At 37.2% G+C, this 20,704-nt stretch overlaps 3 protein-coding genes and 1 pseudogene across 5 annotated transcripts in view; all 4 read left to right on the top strand.

The window, feature by feature from the left end:
* LOC104414873 (DEAD-box ATP-dependent RNA helicase 58, chloroplastic) overlaps positions 1 to 20,704 on the top strand; it is an 83,258-nt gene that overhangs the window by 18,330 nt on the left and 44,224 nt on the right. The gene's annotated exons all lie outside the window — the stretch shown is intronic.
* LOC104417391 (disease resistance protein RUN1-like) overlaps positions 3,132 to 20,704 on the top strand; it is a 37,043-nt gene continuing 19,470 nt past the window's right edge. The window contains exons 1-2 of the mRNA XM_039301028.1: positions 3,132 to 3,751; positions 5,143 to 6,238. Of these exons, the coding sequence (XP_039156962.1) occupies positions 3,132 to 3,751; positions 5,143 to 6,238 (1,716 nt within the window). The remainder of the gene's footprint in view (positions 3,752 to 5,142; positions 6,239 to 20,704) is intronic.
* LOC120287656 (putative adenylate cyclase regulatory protein) overlaps positions 11,215 to 20,704 on the top strand; it is a 32,499-nt gene continuing 23,009 nt past the window's right edge. Inside the window, exons 1-2 of one of the 3 annotated variants that reach the window (XM_039300767.1) lie at positions 11,215 to 12,911; positions 13,064 to 13,135. In XM_039300767.1, coding sequence (XP_039156701.1) covers positions 11,293 to 12,906 — 1,614 coding nt within the window. In that variant the 5' untranslated portion in view covers positions 11,215 to 11,292 and the 3' untranslated portion in view covers positions 12,907 to 12,911; positions 13,064 to 13,135. Of the gene's footprint in view, positions 12,924 to 13,063; positions 13,136 to 20,704 lie in introns of all 3 variants that reach the window. The other 2 variants (XM_039300766.1, XM_039300765.1) reach the window with 2 other exon arrangements.
* LOC120287657 lies at positions 15,177 to 20,240 on the top strand (annotated as a pseudogene).

The following is a 20,704-nucleotide window of genomic DNA, read 5'->3' as shown; positions in this document are numbered from 1 at the left end:
CCGGGGGGTTTACGCCAAGCGCTCGTTGTGAGGCAGTTCCTTCTGTCCCAAAAAAAGAAGAAGACATTTTCAGAAAGTTAGGGTAGGGAACTTTTTGTGGGAGTAAAAATTTTGTCAATCGATATTAGACCAGAAAAGTTACATCCAGTCAAAATTTTATCAAATATTGGAAAAAAATGATTAATACTAAATATATTTTTAGAAAGAAAAGGGGAATTGGCAGCTTTAAGAAACGGCCAAATGAGACTACCACGAGGCATCTCAGGGGTGGCCCTACCCTAAAAGCTATGGAGCTAAAGGTCCCTCGGATCATGATTCGAGACCCCGCGCATTCCATGATTTTCCAAAAAACTTTGAAAATAACTATAATTAATTTCTCTAAAGATATTTTCAGCTTTCAGAATCATCATCATACATGGCCAAAAGGACGAATATACCCCAATCCAAGTAGGTCAAACAATAACAGTCTCCGTCAATTTCGAAACTAAAGCATGCATCATCTAATTACACATCATTAGCCAATTGCAAATCCATGTACACCTTACAGATTAAGATTCGTGCATATTTTCATAAAGCAAACACACATGGCATACAAAGTCATACTAGGGCATAAATAATAAAGGAAGTTCCCCGATTACATCTACGATAAAAAAAGCAAAATCGCTCCAATAAATTCAGGAAATTAATGATATTTTCATTCAAAGGACTTAATTGAAAGTTAAGGTGCCAAAAGGGTATCATGTGGAAAATAACTTCTTACTACACCTAATCGAACCGTGAGTTGCAAATGACCAACGCTTTCACACTTACATCTACGTTTCCAATCAGCCTAGCTTTTTTCCCCTTCTTTTTTTTTTTTATTTTATTGATTGGATTGCGGTTCGATTAGATAGAAAACCCCTAGTATACCCCGTTTAGGATTTGAGAAGGTTGGGGCCACGGAGAATGACCGATGTGCTTGGGGTTAGGGCTATGGAGGCGTGTGAGCGAAGCAGTGACAATGGGGAAAATTCAAGGGTTTGGAGCGAGGAAAGAATTGGGAGTCCTTTGCACTGAGGGCCAATCTTAAAACCTTTGCACGCCTCTGTTACCTTTTGGTGGAGTTAAAGAAGTCTACCGGGAGAAAAATTAAATAAAAGCGAAGATAATCCCGAGCATTGACTTGTTGGACGGAGTATTTTTGTCTCCACGTCGGTGCTCCGTTTGTTTTAGTAAATATTTTATGATTAAAAATATTTTTTATGAAAACAATTATTCAAGAAAAATTAAGTTTTTTTGGTTATCTAGAAAAAGGATTTTCATCTTGGCAAAAGAGAGTCATTTTCCATCAATTTAATCTCTTTGGTTTTAATTCATAAAAAATTAATATTTTTCATAATTTAATTAGTTTTCCGCTAACAATTTTCAGTTCACGGACCCTAGCAGACGTGTTGTAAGGGCTTTAGAAATATCTACCCTAATGCTAGTGGGCAACCTCCATACGCTAAGGTCACTTACCCTTTGGTGTCCCTCTTTTCTTGTTTGTTTCTTCGGTTTTTCCTTTCGCTTTCCGACATGACCTTCCACGACGCTATTCTGTCTCATCATAGATTGGAGCTTTTAGCTGTCCAAGATAGGATTGATTGATCAGTGTGAAATTTTCCCCCTTGTTTTGGAGGATTCTTCACCCTAAAAATAAATCACTTACCCTTTGGTGTCCCTCTTTTCTTGTTTGTTTCTTCGGTTTTTCCTTTCGCTTTCCGACATGACCTTCCACGACGCTATTCTGTCTCGTCATCGATTGGAAATTTCCCCCTTGCTTTCGTGGATTCTTCATCCTAAAAATAAATTGGAAAGGCTGCATCTCTTCCTTCATGTTACGACTCACATCACTACAGGGGCGGCCACACGTGATCGACCAAGTACTCCAATCTTATGAATAGTTGAATGGGTCTACCGATGTTGAAAGGCATTTAAGTAAATGATCGCACATGCAGCGCAACGGCATTTGGTACATGAATGAATGATGCACGAATGGTATCCCTTCCTTTTCCTTTTGGATGCTTGACACGATCCGACGTGATCTCTTGATAAACGTAACGTAACTTCCACAGGACCTGCTCCCTAGCACCATTTAAACTATTTTCCCAGCGTTTCTGATTTGACCAGAGGAGACCCACGCGGAGTGGAGAAATCCGGCGAAGCTCAGCCCACCAGGGAAGGAAAAGGTGAAGAAATTTGTGCGGCGACATTCACATTTCTATTGCCCAACGTAATCAAGACAAGTGAATGGCAGTTCGGTAAAATCCCAACTCCTGCAGTTGGCAGTCGGGAAGAAGTGTACGGTTCTGTGAGGGCTTGAGAAAAAAAGAACGAATTCAGTGAGGGCTTTAATGGCGGAGAGAGAGAGGAACGGGGGAGAGAAAGAGAGAGCCCACCGAGAAGTGAGACAGAGACGAAGAGGAAGAAGAAGACATGCACAAGGGATAAAATAAAATGGTAAAGTTAATTCCATAAAAATTATAAGTTGGACAAATTTATTTCAAATAAATTTTTTGATAATAAAAAAATCTAAAATTGATATACTTATGAAAAATTTAATCCAAATTTTAAATTGATAATATTTATAAATGGATATATCTTCTATTAATTTCGATTAAATTTGATTAATAATATAAAAATAATTAATCAATATATATATATATATATATCCGTCCATATTAATTTAATTATTTAATGAAAATTTGTCAAGTAGATCCACTTGGATCGTTCCCGGTTCACGATGAGAACAGTGTCGAAGACTCGAAGGGGCGGGTCGCAAAGTGACAGAAGAAGAAGGCACAAAAAAAAAAAAAGAGAGGCGCCAAGTGGTCCCCACATGTCAGAACAACGTGAAAGGGCGTGTCGGAAAGTCAAAGAAAAAAGAGAAAACAAACAAAAGAAGGAAGACGGGGCACCAAAGGGGCCCCACATCTGACTCTCCTCACTGTGGCTACGATGGCAAGGGCCCCAAGGATGATAAAAGGACATTATGGAAGAGCGTGTCTGAACCGTAAACCCTTCTTCTGTATTTCCTCGAGAAGCATTCTGGTTTTCTTCTCCGTCGGCCTTGGACAAGGAAAAACAAAGGGCAGAGTCAGAGCAACGAAGAAATGCATCCTCCCATTTTTGGGCACTCTTTCGCCGTGCTCGTGGCACCGATCCTCCTTTCCGTGCTCGCTTTCAATTTGCTCAACAGGAAAAGAGCCAATGCACGAAGAAATGCAGAAGATGCTGATGCCGGCGCATCTCGGCCTCTCCGGTGGAGTTCGTCGACCGCGCCGACTGGAGACCATTACGAGGTGTTCTTGAACTTTAGAGGTGAAGATACTCGAAATGGTTTCACCAGTCACCTTTACGACAGGCTGGTCGCTGCCGGAATTGATGTTTTCTTGGACGATAACAAGCTCCGCCAAGGCAAGGAGATCGGCCCAGATCTCTTGGAAGCCATCAAGAACAGTAAGATCTTGATCCCCATTCTCTCCGTGAATTATTGTGAGAGCAAATGGTGTCTCGATGAACTGGTTCAAATAATGGAGTGCAAGAATAATGAGATGGGGCATATAGTGTTGCCTATATTCTACAAAGTGAATCCAAGGGACGTGCGGCATCAGAGCGGAAGTTTCGGAGGTGCATTTCTTAAGCGGGAGAAGCCTTTCAACCCAACGACTTTGGAGAAATATGAGCAAGCACTCACTGCAGTCGGTAAATTGAAAGGATGGGAAGCCGATGGGTACTTCATTTTTCACCAAACACTTTCTTTACTTTCTTTTAATTTGTGTGGGGGTTTACTGTTGTTCTGATTCCTACCTGCTTTCTTTTCTTCCTTTTCCTTTTTATTGTTTTTTAATAAAAGGGTTGAGATCCTGCAATGCATGAGTTTTATAAGTTATCATTTTTAGGAATTACTTTAACGATAATGACCCACCTAATTATAAATTCTAATTAATGATCTCATTCGCTTGAATTATATATAAGCTTTTTAGGTGAATTTTCACCCATATCCAGATGCCTTGTAACACTGTACCATTTCCTTTTTCATGTTTAAATTATAAGTAAAATTAGCCTTGATTACATACTTTTCCAGTTGCATATTTATTTGAGACTAATATTTCGACTTATATGTGGTTCCCATTTAAAGCTAATACAACATATACCGTGCATGTTGATGGCCAAAGCCATTATTCATCATCTTCCCAAGGTACATTTATTAAATTATAACGTCGGTAATGAGTTGCTTTTATAATCATTTTTACCAAAAGAAATATTTCATATGATGGTAAATATAAAAAAGAAAAATATATTATCTTTATTATTTGTTTGTTTACATGTCTTTCCAATGCATTTTCTTATCTTCAACACATTATTATCTCATACACCTGCATAAATCGAAGCATTCTTCTTATTTTAAGGAAAAATTATTCTTGAAAAAATCATTCTTCTACTTCCACTAAAATCAACATCGGATTAATTAAGATCATAGAAGAAAGATACTCAAAAGGAAAGTAAAGTACAACCTTCTGTTATCCCTTGACACAAAAAAGATCGATAAGAACATGAATTTTGAAAGATTTCAAATTCACAGCATGTGTAGAAACTTGCAAGCATGCGCATATAAGGAGAAATCTCCTCTTTTTTTATTTAGGTGGTTCGCAATATTGCACTCTGAATGACTTTCTGGCTCGGTATTACAGGAACTAACTTCCTCTTGTATCAAAAGTTATTACCTATTTATTGATCGATGGCTGAACTCTCATGCCAAGTTAGCTTGTTGTATTTTTGCTTATTTCAAATGCTCTAGAAAGTTTTCAAAGTCACATCCATGTCATCTTTAAGATTTTAAATAAACAAAAATTTTAAAATTTTATTCAAATTGATACTATATAATAATTTAAGATTCATTAGCGGTACCTCAAGTTTCTTCCTGCTAAATAAATTGTCTTAGAATGATAATGGAATAGCCATGTGAAGCAACTACAAGCTCTCCCACTTTAATCTTAGCATTAAGACAATATATGGAGGTGGCAAAAACAATTCTTGGATATTTTTGTTATTATGTTCTCAATATATAAACAATATAAAATTGTTGTCGCCACGTACTTGAACTCTTATCGCCTTTGACAGGAATGAAGCAGAATTAGTGAATACGATTGTCAAAAAAGTATTGAGGGAGCTGAAGAAAGATTTTGATTTGCTTATTCCTGAGAATTTGGTGGGAACTGATAATCATGTGGAGAAGGTTATGAAAGAAGTAGCTGATAATTCTAATGTCACCCTATTTATTGGCATCTATGGAATGGGAGGCATTGGTAAGACGACTCTTGCTAACATTATCTTCAACAAGCTCTCTGATCAATTTTACTACCGTAGCTTCATTCCTGATATTAGGGAATCATGTAACTATAAGGGCCTTGAGTCCTTGCAAGAGAAGCTAATCTTTGATATATTGGGAAAAGAAAAACAAGTTCATAATAAGCATAAAGGGACTAGGATCCTCTCATCCAAGTGCAAAACAAAGAAAGTACTCATTCTTCTTGATGATGTAGATGATGATGATCAGTTGAAGGCTTTGGCTGGAAATCATAATTGGTTTTATTCAGGAAGTAGGATCCTTATTACCTCAAGAGACAGGAGTATTCTTGAAAGTGCAAGGGTGGACTGCTACCATAAACTTGAGGAATTGGATGAGAAGCAATCTTTGATCCTGTTCAGTAGACATGCGTTTCGAAAAGACTCTCCTCCAAGTGAATTCATGGACCTTGCTCATGATGTTGTATCAACGACCGGGGGCCTACCATTGTCTCTTGAGGTTTTAGGCTCATTTTTGTGCGGAAGAGAGCCAACACTATGGAGAGCTACGATAGAAAGGTTAAGAGAAGTCCCTCATGAGGATGTGCAAGAAAAGTTAAAGATAAGTTATGATGCGTTAGAACTCAGACAAAAAGAAATATTTTTGGATATCGCCTGTTTTTTAATTGGGTCCGATGGAAGAACTGCATCCTACATGTGGGATGCATGCGGGTTTTTCCCAGAGGAGGGAATTGAAATGTTGAGGTCTATGTCATTAATAAAAATTGGAGATGATCATAAGCTCAGAATGCATGACCAGTTGAGAGATCTTGGTAGGGAAATCGTTCGCGAGGAGAATCTAGAAAAGCCTGAGTACCGTAGCAGGTTGTGGGACTCCGAGGAAATCCTGAAAGTGCTAAAGGAAAATAAGGTAATGGTTTCTCTTTTTTTGCTCCCTTAATTCATGTTCTCTTGTCTAAGTGATGCTGGTCCTTTACTTTAATGCTTTGCTCTAGTGAGTAGAGAGCGTTCTAATATTATTACCCTCATGTCCTTTTATTAACGTGATTAGTGATTAGAAACTAGGAGATTTCTCGCTCTTGAAAAGTAGTGCAACTTACCTTAGATTTTTGTTAAATAAGTGTACATTACGAATATATCTCCTAGAATGAGGTACTTAACAATTTATTAGATAACCAATAAAGGTGCTCCATATTGAAAGATTTGGAAAATATCTTTTGACAAATGATTGAGTAAAATTTTTTAGAAAATTATTGGTTATTTCATTATCAGAAACAATTAATGAAAATTATTTTTGTGAATAATGAAGATATTTTTCACTAGTTTATTTTTGAAAACTGCATAGGCAGTCGTTTTTTGGAAAATATTTTTCAAATTTTGAGTTTCGTGGAACAAACACATCCTAATTCAGTTTTGTCCTTCACACATGTAATAAATAACTTGATTATGTCACCGTAAACCTTAACTAATTAGTAACTAGGATATATAAATCATAGAATTCAAATTAGTAGGAAAAATTTTATATAAGGTTTTGAAGTGGAGTTGTTTTCTTACAAGATCGTATGAAGTGGACGTCATCTCAAAGAAAGGTCTCAAGTGGTCAATTTAGTTTCGAATAAGGGCCTAATCTCACCAACTAGCCAAATCTTATCCACGTTTTGAGGCATTCTCATCCAAAAAACATTTTTCATTATTTTTCTTTTTCTTTCTTCTTTCTCTTGTTTTCTTATCTTTCTTTTTTGTACTTCATCTTTCTCGAGCCTCCTTCGCTCTGGCTGTGAAAATCATACCGCTCTCCACCACTTAAGACGTTGAATTCCTTCTGTCACAATCAACAGCCTCTTCATGGCACTTCGTCAACTCCTCCTCCACCAATAGAGACGAGATCTTGACAATGTCAATTCTATCTCGTGGCACCTTAACCTAACTCCTCTCCTTCTCCACTGCCCTAGCTTACCCACCACCATCCTCCCATTCTCTGGCCAATTTCTTCACCTTCACTCCACAATCGCCCTTTGTCTTCTTGCTTCGCTTCGCCTTTTCTTGATTTCCCTCACCTTGCTTGGTCGTGACTGAGGAAGAAGAGAACTTGGAAGACTCAACGTCTGCAGATCTTTTTCGAGGCCTTAAATTGCAAGAGGGAGTCTTTAGTAGGTGTAGAGCTTAAATTTGTGCATGTCAAAGGGCTTTAGAGGGAATGGGTGGATGTGGGTGTTTGACTATGGCTATGGTGATGTTGATAAGGGCTTGTTTTGGGAGCTTCTAGAGGGAAAGGGTGGAAGCATATATCGCAAAGTCACTGTGCGCCTGGGAGCTTCCTGTAAACGGCATAGAATTGTGACTTCTTTATAGCTGAGTGAACCGCATTATGGGATGCAAAATCCTGATATGAGGCAATGCAAAATTTCCGTTGTTTCAACTTGTCTCCACAAATGCTCTGAATTAGATTTCCTAGAGTCATATAAATATCTCTTGTTCAAGCCAGAAAAATCTAAGCCAATATGACGCAGATGATGTATCCTCGTAAGGATGAAACCTGTCATCTTGGACAACCTGTCTGCCACCATAAAGCATAATCACAACCACGTTGGGCGTTTTGTAACACAAAGTAAAATCCATGCCGAGGCCCTTATTTGACACTAAATTCATCACTTGACACCCTTGTTTGAGACAACGTCCATTTTAGGTCCTCTTTTGCAGAAACACTCCACTTCAAGTCCTTATTTAAAATTTTGTCAAATTAGTATAATAGGAGTGAACATGGCGGGATTTGTGTAACTGATGTGATTTTGACTCTACTACTTATAATCCATTGTATGGTTTGACTCAAGTTGTTGCTCAAAATACTAGCTCCCATTTGCATTCTCAATGTGCAAACTTGTATAATATCAATAGCCAATTCATCTATTAACAAATTCAAAACCTTTATTTATTTTTATTTTTCAAATTATATCACAAATAAGCTAAACTAACCAAAATAAAAATGAAGATCTTGTATACTTTATATCTAAATAAACTAGTAAAATTAAATTTCAAAACTAAAAAGGTGCATCTTTTACGGCATTATTTCAATATGTTTGCAGGATATACTTCCACTCCGTTCAATTCAAGTTACCATCATAAGTCGAAATCAAAGTGCCTTTGGTAAAACTGATATAAGATCTTTTAAGTTTATTCCTACAATTAATCAAAATACCTAAAGTTACTTTCATTTATATTATCTAAAAATACGATCGACTTTGATAAAACCCATGCAAAGTGAGAAGCGTAGACAATACAACTTACATAAACAAGAAACAAATGACATATAAAGCATAATTGAAACACATTTTTAACTCACTCCATGGGTATTATTGAGTATACGACCAAATAAATAAAAATTCAAAGTGTTGCGACTGAGAGAAAAATAACACAAAGTTTAAAAGAGCGTAAAAAGAAGCCTAGCCTTTTGCATATGGGCGGAAAATATTACAACTTTTCATTCAGTGGACAAAATTGACACCCTTTACAAATTCTACTTATTCTCACTTTAAATCGCCACGCATTATTCTACACAACTCAATGTGCGAACATACACAGTAAACCGCAATAATCATGATCATAAATAGATTTTTATATTTCAAAATGCTAAAAATTTGGTACAAAGGTTATTAAAAATAGGAAAACAACCTAGTTTTTTGTGTTTGTTGATATGGTTCGCCGTGTATGTCGGCATAGTGAACCATGTAGCGTATTTGTGGTGATTTAACGATGACAATGGACGACAATTGTAAGGGGTGTTAGCTTTGTTCCACGGATAGATGATTGGTTTTTTTTTAATTATTAATAAGTTTGAAAGGTTATGTAATGTTTGCTCTAGATGTAAAAGGTTAGGCATTTTTCTGGTACGATTCAAAGATTGTGCTGCATTTGTCCCAAGTACAAAAAGTTAGGCTTATTTTTGGGATTTGGCTGTAAGTACACTCCAAATCTATGGACCGATTCTTGAAAGTGAAAAAGTTACACACTTGAAAACAAAGAATTCTTGGTGACAGATAGGATTTCTTGATATTTTAAGGGAAGTTTACGAGGGAAATGACTAATCTGAGTATGATTACTTCTTTTGGAGGTTGCTTCCTTTTTTTTTAATAATTATTCTCAACTTGGATTCCTTTAAGGTGTTGAAATCTATTTCCTTCTCCACTAGTTACGTCATTCTCCTTTAAGTATCCATGAAATCTTGTACAACAATGTGAAGTACAATAGGAAATTTTCTTGTTCGAATAAATTGACTTGTGGAAATCCCTGAATTTTCTAAATTACTTCTCCACTTCGTATGCTTTAGTGATTTTTCTTGATGAAAGCTTGCTACAATGGTTCGCAAGAATAGCTATTCTGTTTATAGTTTGTTCTGATGAAGCGGTTATTCTTTCGTTTGATTCAAAAATAGATTAGGCATTTTTATTCTCTCAAAATCAGGACTATTTTTTCTAGGGGGCCAAGGAAAAGCTATTCCATGTAGCTAAGAATAGCTTCGATTTTCATATTTCAGCGATGACTTAGCATATTTAATAACTAATTATGTTGGAATAGACCAAAGTTATTAGATCTATGATTATTATATTTAAATATTTCAATCATCTATAGTTATGATTTTTTTAGAATAAATCATATTGTAATCTATAATTAAGTCATAATTTATGCTAAAACAATGTTATAGAGGATATAATACTTATAATTAGAAATTAATTGATTGATGATATTTTAGTTATTAGTAATAATAAAATAAATTACAGAGGATATTAGTATAACTACCATCACAAGTTCAGTTACTTATAATTATACATTACTCCAATGGGAAAAACAACAGTGAGTATATGTTAGTTTTTATTAATGGGGTAAGTAGCACACTCAAGTAACATATATGAAATTTATACATAAGAAGAAGCGGAAAAAGAAAAGGACTTCATAATGTGAAATCCTGTGCATTGAATGTACGTCCTAACTCCTAACTAATATAGTAATGCAGGGACATTAGCGGAAAGAAGATGATTTGCAAGTTGTAAAGTTTTGCCCTTTCCATTATACTAAAGAGTAATACTATACAAACTATTATACAAAATAAAACAAAACCATAAAAAGAGAACATCAAAATTCTTTTTAAGATCCAAGTATGTATGGCCATTCAAATATGTTGATACTTTGCTAGTCTCTTAAGAACGTCTATGCATGTTATAGCAATATGAACAAATAATATTAGATTAGTTTTGTTGGATATAAATAGGATTAACGAACATTGATGATTACTTACAGGGAACAGAAAAGATTAAGGCCATTTATTTTGACAATTTTCACCATTCCCACTTTGATGAGCCATTCGAGAATTTTGAAGCTGAGCACTTCAAGAAGTTAACAGGTCTAAGGTTCCTTGATGTGAGTGGGGCATGTCTCAGAGGAGATTTTGAGAATTCAATGGGGGAGTTAAAATGGCTTCGATGGTGGCATTGTCCATCGACTTTTGAAGCAAACAATTTTCGCCTAACGGAATTAGTCGTACTCGATTTGTCTTGGAGCACGATCTCAGATGAATGGCAAGGATGGAGTTCCATGGTAAGATTGAAGAACAAGTTTTCTTTTTCTGCATTCTTTGGAATCATAATTGCTCTAGGCTAACCCTCGATTTTTATTGTTATGTTTCCAGATGGCAGAGAAGTTAAAATTTCTTGACCTTACAGGTTGTCATTCCTTAAGAAGCACGGTATTCCTCTCAGCTTTTAAGAATTTAGAGGTTCTGATACTCTGTAATTGTGAGAACTTAAAGCAAATTAACTCTTCTATCGGAGACTTGAAGAACCTGGTACGCTTGAAGTTGGAGGCGTGTCGTAGACTCAAGGTGCTCCTGATAGCATAGGAGCTTTACAAAATCTAGAAATTCTGCATATCGGCACCCCTGACGAGTTACAATTAACTGATGGTATTTTTAGGATGAGAAAGCTCCAAGATTTAAAAGCTTCAAACGTCAGCTTTAGGGAAATAATGGACATTTCACAATTGAACCCCTTAAGGACATTATATATGGAGGATTGCAAGATGCATGAAGTTCGAGGTCTTGACAAATTGATATATTTGGAAAGCTTGATCATCAGAATGTGTCATTCAATTGAAAGGTTGGATCTTCCAAAATCTAAGAATTTGAAGATAATGCGCGTTGAGGATTGCCAAAACATAGTTGAGATTCAAAGCCTCAATCGGTTGGAGTTCTTGGAAGAATTAAAGATCAATCTTTGCCCTTCAATTGAAAGGCTAGACCTCACAAAGTTTGAGGGTATAAAAATCTTATATATTGATTGTGAAAACTTAGTTGAAATTCAAGGTCTCAATAGGCTGAAGTTCTTGGAAAATCTACGTATTGATGCGTGCAAAATTGAAAAGCTGGACGTTCCAAAGGGTTTGAAGATAATATGTTATAGAACTAAAGATCCGTTACGTAAAAGTGAAAGACTTGATAGGTTAACGATGTTGAAAAACGTGGAATTTTGTAGCGCACATTCAAGTGAAAAGCGAAGTCGTGATGGTTGCAGAATTCAAGGCCTCGATAGGATGATGCTCTTGGATTCCCTTCATATCTCGTTGGTTTCGATTGAAAGGTTGGACCTTTCAAAATCCAATGGTCTGAGGACTTTACATCTTGAATATTGTGAAAACTTAGTTGAAATTCAAGGCCTCAATAAGTTGAAGTTCTTGAGAGAGATAATAATCGTTGAGTGCAATGCAATTGAACAGCTGGACCTTTCAAACTCTAAGGGTTTGGAAGAGATAAAAATCTTTTCATGCAATGCAATTAAACGGCTGGACCTTGCAAAATCTGAGGGTTTGAAGTTCTTGAGAGAGATAGATATCCGTTTTTGCTATGCAATTGAACAGCTGGACCTTTCAAAATCTGAGGGTTTGAAGATATTATATGTTCACGAGTGCAAAAACTTAGTCGAAATTCAAGGCCTCGATAAATTGGAGTTCTTGGAAGACCTGCGAATCTATGTGTGCACTTCCCTTGTAAGGTTACCGAATTTATGTTGCTTTGACACCTTACAAAGTTTGGAAATTAGGAATTGTGACAAGCTTCATGATATTCAGAACCTAGAGAGACTCACATCCTGCAAGACTTTATCTATATGCAATTGCAAGTTCTTAGCAAAATTACCAAACTTGTCAAATTTTCATAATTTACAGTGTTTGTCACTGTTATATTGTGATGAACTTCGGGAGATCCCAGGACTTGAGAAGTTGACATCCCTACGATTTATTGTTATCTTGAAATGTTGGTCGATTGAAATCTTACCTGATTTTTCATCATGTACCAACTTGGTCAGTCTGATTGTGCAAGATTGTGTGAAACTGACTGAGCTTCAAGGGCTCGAGAAATTGCAGCAACTTGTGGAATTGGACATTTCTGGATGCAAGTCTCTCAAGACAATACCAGAATTATCTAGAGGGCGGCTTTATCAAAATTACGAGCTAAAGCTAGGAGCGATGCTAGTCGGAGAAGCTAGGAAGTCGATAATAGGTGTGGAGACAGTTGGGACGATCTGCATTTCCTAAAGAGGGTACATGAAGCAGTTAAGCTACCTTTTTCCTTTGGAGATCTGTCATCCAATTTTCATTTGTATTTGCTGATTGCAACTTCTTTTGACTTTTATCAACTTTTCATTAGTATTTCCTCGTTGACAGTGTTATTGTTTTCTTGTTTTGATTCAAGCAATCCAGGGGCGAGGTTCATGGAAATGGTCGAAAGGCCTTCTACGTGCATCATTGTTTTCAATCATCTGATGTGAGGTCTTAGTTTGCTCTGCGTTCTTCATACAGTTTATGACTGCATATTTCTAAGGTACGGTTAAGCGTGAATTTAGGATTCTAAGGTATAACTTGGGATAAATTTGTCAAGCCATTGTGTTTCCCACATTTTATCTGGCAGAATGTCCACATTAGCTTATTAACGTAATCGTATCGGTGACGAAACATTAAATGCTAGAATTGACTCTTCTCCTAGCGGGTTGGTTGTGAATAAACTAGCAAACAGGCCAGAAGCAAAACTATTGTGAAATGTTGGGAGCAATCGAGAAAATTGCAACTTATATTTTGCTAATTATAAAATCCATGTTCGTCTGTTTTCAATCCGTGGTATAACTAAAAGTCCAAGATAATCAATAGATTAGTACGAAGAATACTTCTTAATATTTGGATAGTTAGAAAGTCATTTGTCCATTACCGGAACTTTTGAGTCAAGCAAATAATCAATATAGCAGACATGAACGAGAATGTCTTTTGAAATAATCGATTGCACTGTATAATAATCCCTTATACTATGCATAATCTCTTATTTGTGCATTTACTTGGAGACAAGAAAAAACACAGGAAGCATTGCCCAAAGTTTCTTGAAGAAACTTTCCTTTATCTTGTATGCCGTTTGAAAACTATCTTGCATTCATTCTGATATATGAATAGCACATGATGAAATGAAAAGAATTATACAATCTACCACAAAATCAAGCGACTTAAGTTGAATTCACTATGATGCATATTAGTTGGATCGAATGAGTTAAGAAGGGAAATTAATATTGAGTTTTACAAAGAAAGATCTGTGAACTTTGGTGTAATATTAGCAGTTCGCTGATGTTAATTGCTAGATCGATTTGATTTGATTCACTGATAGGATTTGATTATCATCCATCTGGTTGTGGTGTAAATGCCGAGATGCCCGAAAGAGCTTTCGAAAGGAAATTCTAGAAGGAAGCTCGATGTTGCTAATGATACATCCGTGGAACGGTAAGGATTTCCACATGTTGTTATCCCATATTGCCCTTATCACCTTCTATAGAAAGCTTTGCAGAGCTGAAACTGTTTGTGAACATAAAAAATTTCTGCAATACTGAATGTCTTGCCAATCAGATTGATATAGTGCCCAATAATTTGCAATTGTATTTCAATTTGCCACCATAAATGGCACCTGCATGGAGCTTTGTTGGAATCTTTATTTGAAGTGAGTTGTCTGTGATTTTCCGGTTTGGTTCTTCGTGCTTAAATGGAAGCCATTCGATATTTGCCTGCTAAACTTTGTCTGGTCAATAAAGAAGTTCAGAGGTTTCTACTTTGGGAAGCTGCGGTTGGAGTTGGTTTGGATTTGATATATCTGCTGCCGTCGGATGTCTCGGAGTCACAGTTTCCCGAGGTTGAAATCTTACTGTGGTTGATTTTGCTATCAGAATGATAGACGTTGTTGAACCAGATTTGATGATGTTTCTGGTGTGAAGAGCAAGGTCGCTAGAATCTAGGTATGTGCATTTGAGACTGTGCTCTATTCGGGATATTGAAGCCTGATTGATGAAAGACTCACTATACTAATCACGTGGGAGGATTTGGAACGGATGGCGAATTCGCACTCGATGTCCTGTTCCTGTCCAATTTTGATTTAATTTACTAAATTATACCTCATTTTCTATGTTTTCATTTAACCAATTCAATAGGACAAAATGCATTCAAAAATTTACACCAACTTTGCCTCAAGTTCTCCCGGCATAGTTATATATGATAAATAAATCTAACCTTTTAAATTTGATTGATAGATTTTATATATATATATATTATTGACATATGACATTCTCACCTATTATTGGAAGTATCTTATTTTTATATCTGTGTAGGACATATTATCATAAACCATGCGGTATCATGGAACATGCGGATTATAGAGCGAATCACTAGAGGTGGTGAATTACCTATTGACTTGGTGATATGCTTGTTCAGTTACTAAGCCAATTTTTTCTTTTTTTAGGTCATAAATTGATTAACTTTAATTCAAGTTGAAAACGCAGGGCCCAAAAACTGGGCTTCCTTACAAAGTAAATCCAACAAGATTTGAGGAGGGGAAGAAATCCAGTCCCTTGGAAGAGTTTTTTGGCGCTGAGCTTTTGCGGCCCAGTCCACAATGGAGTTGGCTTCACGATAGCAACGGGTGATATGCAGATGTGAGAAGCTGGATGACAGATCAAGGCATTGGGAGATGATTGCGTGTGCATCCCATGGAATAGGGTCTTGATTCTACATAGCTTTAACTAAAGTCAGATTGTCTGACTCTACTCAAGGGGATTGTGTCTTCCAGGGAGTAAAGAAGTTAAATGTTTTCGAGAGAGCCACATATTCCGCCTGGGAGGCAGAGGAGACATGGATCTGTTTTGCGAAGCCATCCACAAGCGTACCCTCTGAGTTTCAGATAATATAGGCGATTGCTCCTTCCATAGAGCTTTCAATGAAGGATCCATCGATGTTGACCTTTAAATATGGTTGCTACAAGCGACAAAGAAGGTGGGTTTTCTGAATGTTTAGGGATGGTTGGGCCCAAATTTCTTGCGTCCAAGGACAAAGGAGAAGGAGATGCTCTGTGGATTCCACCTGGTCTCTACATAGGGAGCAGAGAGGATCCGCTACCATTTTTCGCTTGTGTAAGTTCTCCATTGTGGGTAGACTATTTTGACATGCATTCCAAAGGAAGAACTTAATTTTAGGGATTGTTTGCATTTTCCTAATCTTATTCTATATAGATCGAGGAGCTGAGAAAGATGAGGAGGCCATTGGAGCTTTACGGATGTCCTCGGTAAGTCTTATGTAGTTATAGCCACTCTTTATTATGTAATTTGCTATTCCACACCAGTTTGTCTTGAGTAGAGTGATTCTGAGTGGAATAGCCAGAATTTCCTTTCCAGTGTCCTCTTTGAAAACTTTTCGAAGAAGAGGTTCATTCCAGGAACTTTCTTCGTGGTTTATAAGCTCCTCTACCTATTGTGGGTCATTTTCATTCGCTGGCCCTCCAATTACTCCTATTTTCAACCATCTGTCCTCTTTGATACTGATTGCTTCTCCTGTTCACTATCCACATTGAAGATTCTGAGATTGAGTCTCTTCCCTCTAGTAAGCCTTGCCAGCCCCAGGAGAGTCTATGCCCTTCCCTTGCATGCCAAAAACTCCTTTTTGGGAAGTAAATCCCTTTAAAAATTTGACCCCATAAAGAGGGGGCTTCACTCTCCAGCCTTGCTTACCTAAGAAAGCCTCGTTAAGAGAAAGTAAATCTTCTAATCCCATGCCTCCATTGTCTTTCCTTTGCTTCAAGAAATCACAACTCTTCCTGAATACCATAGTGAGATTCTCTGCTTTTCCACCAAAATGCTACCATTCTCTCTTCAATCGCTCTACATATGGAATTAGGAATCTGAAAAATTGACATTTCATATTGAGGAAGAGCCTGCACTACTGTTTTTAGTAATATCTCCTTCCCCGCTTTAGAAATTAAAGATTCATTCCAACCTTCCAATTATTTGTTAGCTCTTCCAAGCATCCAGGGAAACATATTGGTTGTAAGTATATTCATATTGGTTGTTCTTGTCAATTGAAGCTTCTTCTTTGGCTCAAAATTCCAGCTTTAATTTCAATTTACTGCACATGGTCCTTAATGATCTTTAAACATCTAATAGTGGCTGCATTCTGACTAATAGCTAGTTTAGGCAATTAATGCTTTCTGATGAGTACTGGAAGTAGGAGCTTTTGCCAACCTAGCTCACCATCTGATTGAGCTTCACTGTTGTCGAATGACATTACAGAATACGATTCTGATGACAATCCAAGGGAAGAAACGATGAAACCCATGGTGGATGGTGGGACGGAAGGTTTTAAGGGGCATGCAAGAGTTATAAAACCAGGGGTCACCCCATGCTTCGAGTGTACCATCTGGCTTTTCCCTCCACAAGTGAAATTTCCTCTCTGTACTCTCGCAGAAACCCCGAGAACTGCTGCTCATTGTATTGAATATGCACATCTAATAAAATGGGATGAGATGATGAGCTAACTTTGTAAGCTGTCCAATTCGTTCATCATGTGATCTGTTATATTTAAGTACTGTATCTTATTTTGTCATTGTGTTGGATTTTCACCTGTAGGTCCATAGTGGAAAGTCATTTGATCCTGATGATCCAGAACATATGCAGTGGGTTTATTCTGAGGTTACTACAGTTGCAATCAAATTGTTTGGTGATTTTTCCAGACATTAATTTTCTTTTTGGACTATTCATTTTTTTAAAACTTGATCTGCAGGCTGTCAAAAGAGCAGAGCTATTTGGAATTCCAGGAGTGACTTATTCCCTCACTCAGGTGCATTAGTTCTCTTATTGTTGTTAACGGCCTAGAGATTTTCCTTTTTTGCATGCTACTGAGCTTTACAATCTGCTTTGCTGTTGTCATTATGTTAAAAATCTTAAGGAAGCATTTTTCTTGTAAGTAGGGAAAACAAACTTCTAAGTATTGTGAGTTAGATTCATGATTTTGTGCTTCATCCTAATACTGGAGTTGTTCTCTACGCTTTGATTATTTGGCAAATGGTAGAGAATATTAAATTCTGCAGGTCATGCTGTAAACCCTACTTGATTTGTCGTCCTTTTTTTTATGTCAACTTTTACAATTACGAGTAAACTCATTTTGCTTTGTTTATCATGTGATTAATTCTAAGATTACTACTTCAAGATGAGCTCATTTTTATTGTTTCTATCCAGGGTGTTGTGAAAAATATCATACAAGCTATAGCTTCAACTAATGCAATCATATCAGCTGCTTGTGTTCTGGAAACCTTGAAGATTGCAACTGGATGCAGCAAAACTTTATCCAACTACTTAACGTGCGTTGTACCTTGCCTTTTACAGTTCTCATGTGCTTCATTGTGAAATTCTTTTTGTTTCCTGCATATCTTGGATGTGGATAGCATCTTGTTCTTGTTTCAAGTATTAGGCAAAGTTCACCCTGCAGAACTTTGTAGGGTTCCTTTAATATTATATACTAGAAGTGACTGAAAGGATTTCTTGTATTTCATCTTGGGCTGTTTTAAATTCCTGACTGTGTTTTCATTCTTTGAGAATATACCAAGTAGGGCTAACCAATTTGCTTCCTGTATTCTTCTCTTACTATCTAGTGTGACACTTGGGCATATCTTTGAATATGGCCTTTTAGTTTATGGAGATGAGACGCATGTTATAGTTTGACATGCCTAAACGGTGACTGTTGAAGCGGGCAGCCGGCATAATCTATTTGTTGTTGCTGCACTAACAATCTTTCTAATCTTCATCAAAATTGATTCTTCAAAATACCCTCTGGTTATGGTCTCTCTGGAATCATTTTACATTGCTCTGCTAGTTCTTTACAGTCATGCTTTCTTGATTGAGTATAAGGTGTTCTTGGTTAAATATCTTTTGTCAGCTGTTCCAGATCTTATGTTGAATCTCTCTTTGTGTTTTCTAACATCTGTGTCCGTCGCTTCTTGGACATATGTCTAGAAAAATGTTCTCTTGCTAGCTTTCTTGGGTTCTTAAAATAACTTGCTGGCTTGGGGTAGGTTTCGAGTAATTTTAGAAACAGCCTTCTGTCATAGCGTTTGGCTGTGGGTGCAACATTTGGGTGCTAATATTTGGATTCTGTTATATTTTGTGTTTCTTTTCTCATTGGCTCTCAAGCCTCTTAGTGTGACCTCCATAGCTTATGTTCCAAGCTTTCCGTAAATTATCAGGTGACGTGTTGCAACTCAATTAAAGGTTCTCAGTGCTGGAGTCTTTAAACTTGAGTTTAAATGGAGCGCATCTCGGTCATAAACTTGTGATGCCGAATTGTTTACTTGCTATTTCTTAGACATGTATGAATATGCCAATTTTTTTTTTTTTTTTTTTTTAATTTCTTGGAGATCTCTTAGTTTTACTTTTGTCTCTCCCAGCCTGTGTCATATCCTGCTTTTGTTACTGATCAGTACATCTGAAGATCAGTGCTTCAGTAGATGAATTTACTAATGTGCTGTCTGTATGTATCCATCCTCTATGAGCGAAAACTTGCAAGTTCTACACGCTTTGTCTAGTTGCTAGCTTGCAAATGCGGAGTAATCCCAGTTTTGTTCTTTTAAGTGGGCAAACTTTGAGCTGCAAGTTTATTTAATATTTTTGAATTTCAGATACAACGGTGGGAAGGACTTCACATTAAAGTTACTGAGTTCGTGAGGGATAAGGATTGCCTTGTCTGTGGTCCTGGTGTTCTTATTGAGTTGGACATTTCATTGACCCTACAAAAGGTGCTTTCTTGTTCTTAAGCTCTGTTTATTACTTGCTACAAATTAACGGGAATGCTAGCTAGAGGTTTTTATCCTGTATAGCTCTCTCCGTAACCTTCTTCACATGTTTCTAAGCACTTGGGTAGTTCTTGCAGTTATCTGATTACTCGTCATCTTTTTTCATCTTGTATGTCATCAGTTCATCAATATGCTCGAAGAGCACCCAAGGCTGCTTCTATCAAAAGCAAGCGTCACGCATAGGGGGAAGAATCTATACATGCAGGCACCTCCGGTGCTGGAAGAGATGACTCGGTCAAAACCTAGATCTGCCATTATTTGATTTAATGGGTAAAGTTCCAAGAGACGTTATCCATGTGACCGGCATGTCGCACAAGGATGATAAGAAAGTGTCGAGTTTGATGAAATTGCGTGTTGCATTTAAGGGAGTTGATGGGGTTGTGGACATGGACATGGCCGGTGGAGCCTAGTTTCACCTTCCCAATGCTCAACCCTTTGTAACGGACCTAGGTGGAACCCAGTGGTGGGATATGACGCCGGAGCTTTGATCCCTCCCCATCCAAACCCTTGGGCCACCGTGCTATCATCAAGTGGGAAGGCAGAGAACCTAAGCAGACTCTGCAAATAGAAGATGTCGGTAGAGTTAGCTTGGTCGGCGTGATTTTCTTACATCTTGATTCCGGGAAAGAGCTAGAGCCGTTCAATTTTACCTTTTGATGAACTGTATATTTTTTCAGGTGTACTTTTGGATTGAACTTTACTTAACATTCTATAGCACGGTTTCATGGAAGTGCAACTCCATTGAGAAGTGAGAACCAACTTCACTGGTTCTCCTTCTTTGGTCCGTATTTGGAGTTTCACTTAGGGGAATTGGACCTCAAGCAAGAGAAATTGGAAGCTGTTTCCTGCTGCTTTATTCCGATGTAGGCTGTTGAACGGTGAATTATATGAATGTTTTTCCCATTAACAACCTGATTAGTCACTATGAACGGCAGGAAACTTGAGCAGGTTCTCAAGAAAGCCACTTCAATTTAAAAAGATCTGTCTTGCGATAAATAAAAAAAAGAAAAAGTGAGAGGGGTATTTATAGCTAAGAGGTTGAAATCAACTAAAGATGACTAACATGGACCTCCTGAATTACTTGGGGGAGAAAATGTGTACAGATGTGGAAAAGGGTGATCGTTGCTGGGGTAGTTGAGTTTAAAATCATGAACTTTGAACCTATCTCTATTAAAACCGGTTTCTAGTTATTGG

This window comes from Eucalyptus grandis, chromosome 8 (genome assembly GCF_016545825.1).
Source record: "Eucalyptus grandis isolate ANBG69807.140 chromosome 8, ASM1654582v1, whole genome shotgun sequence".
NCBI lineage: Eukaryota > Viridiplantae > Streptophyta > Magnoliopsida > Myrtales > Myrtaceae > Eucalyptus > Eucalyptus grandis.
The sequence above is the reverse complement of the archived record's forward strand: the minus strand, read 5'-3'. Positions and strand labels throughout refer to the sequence as shown.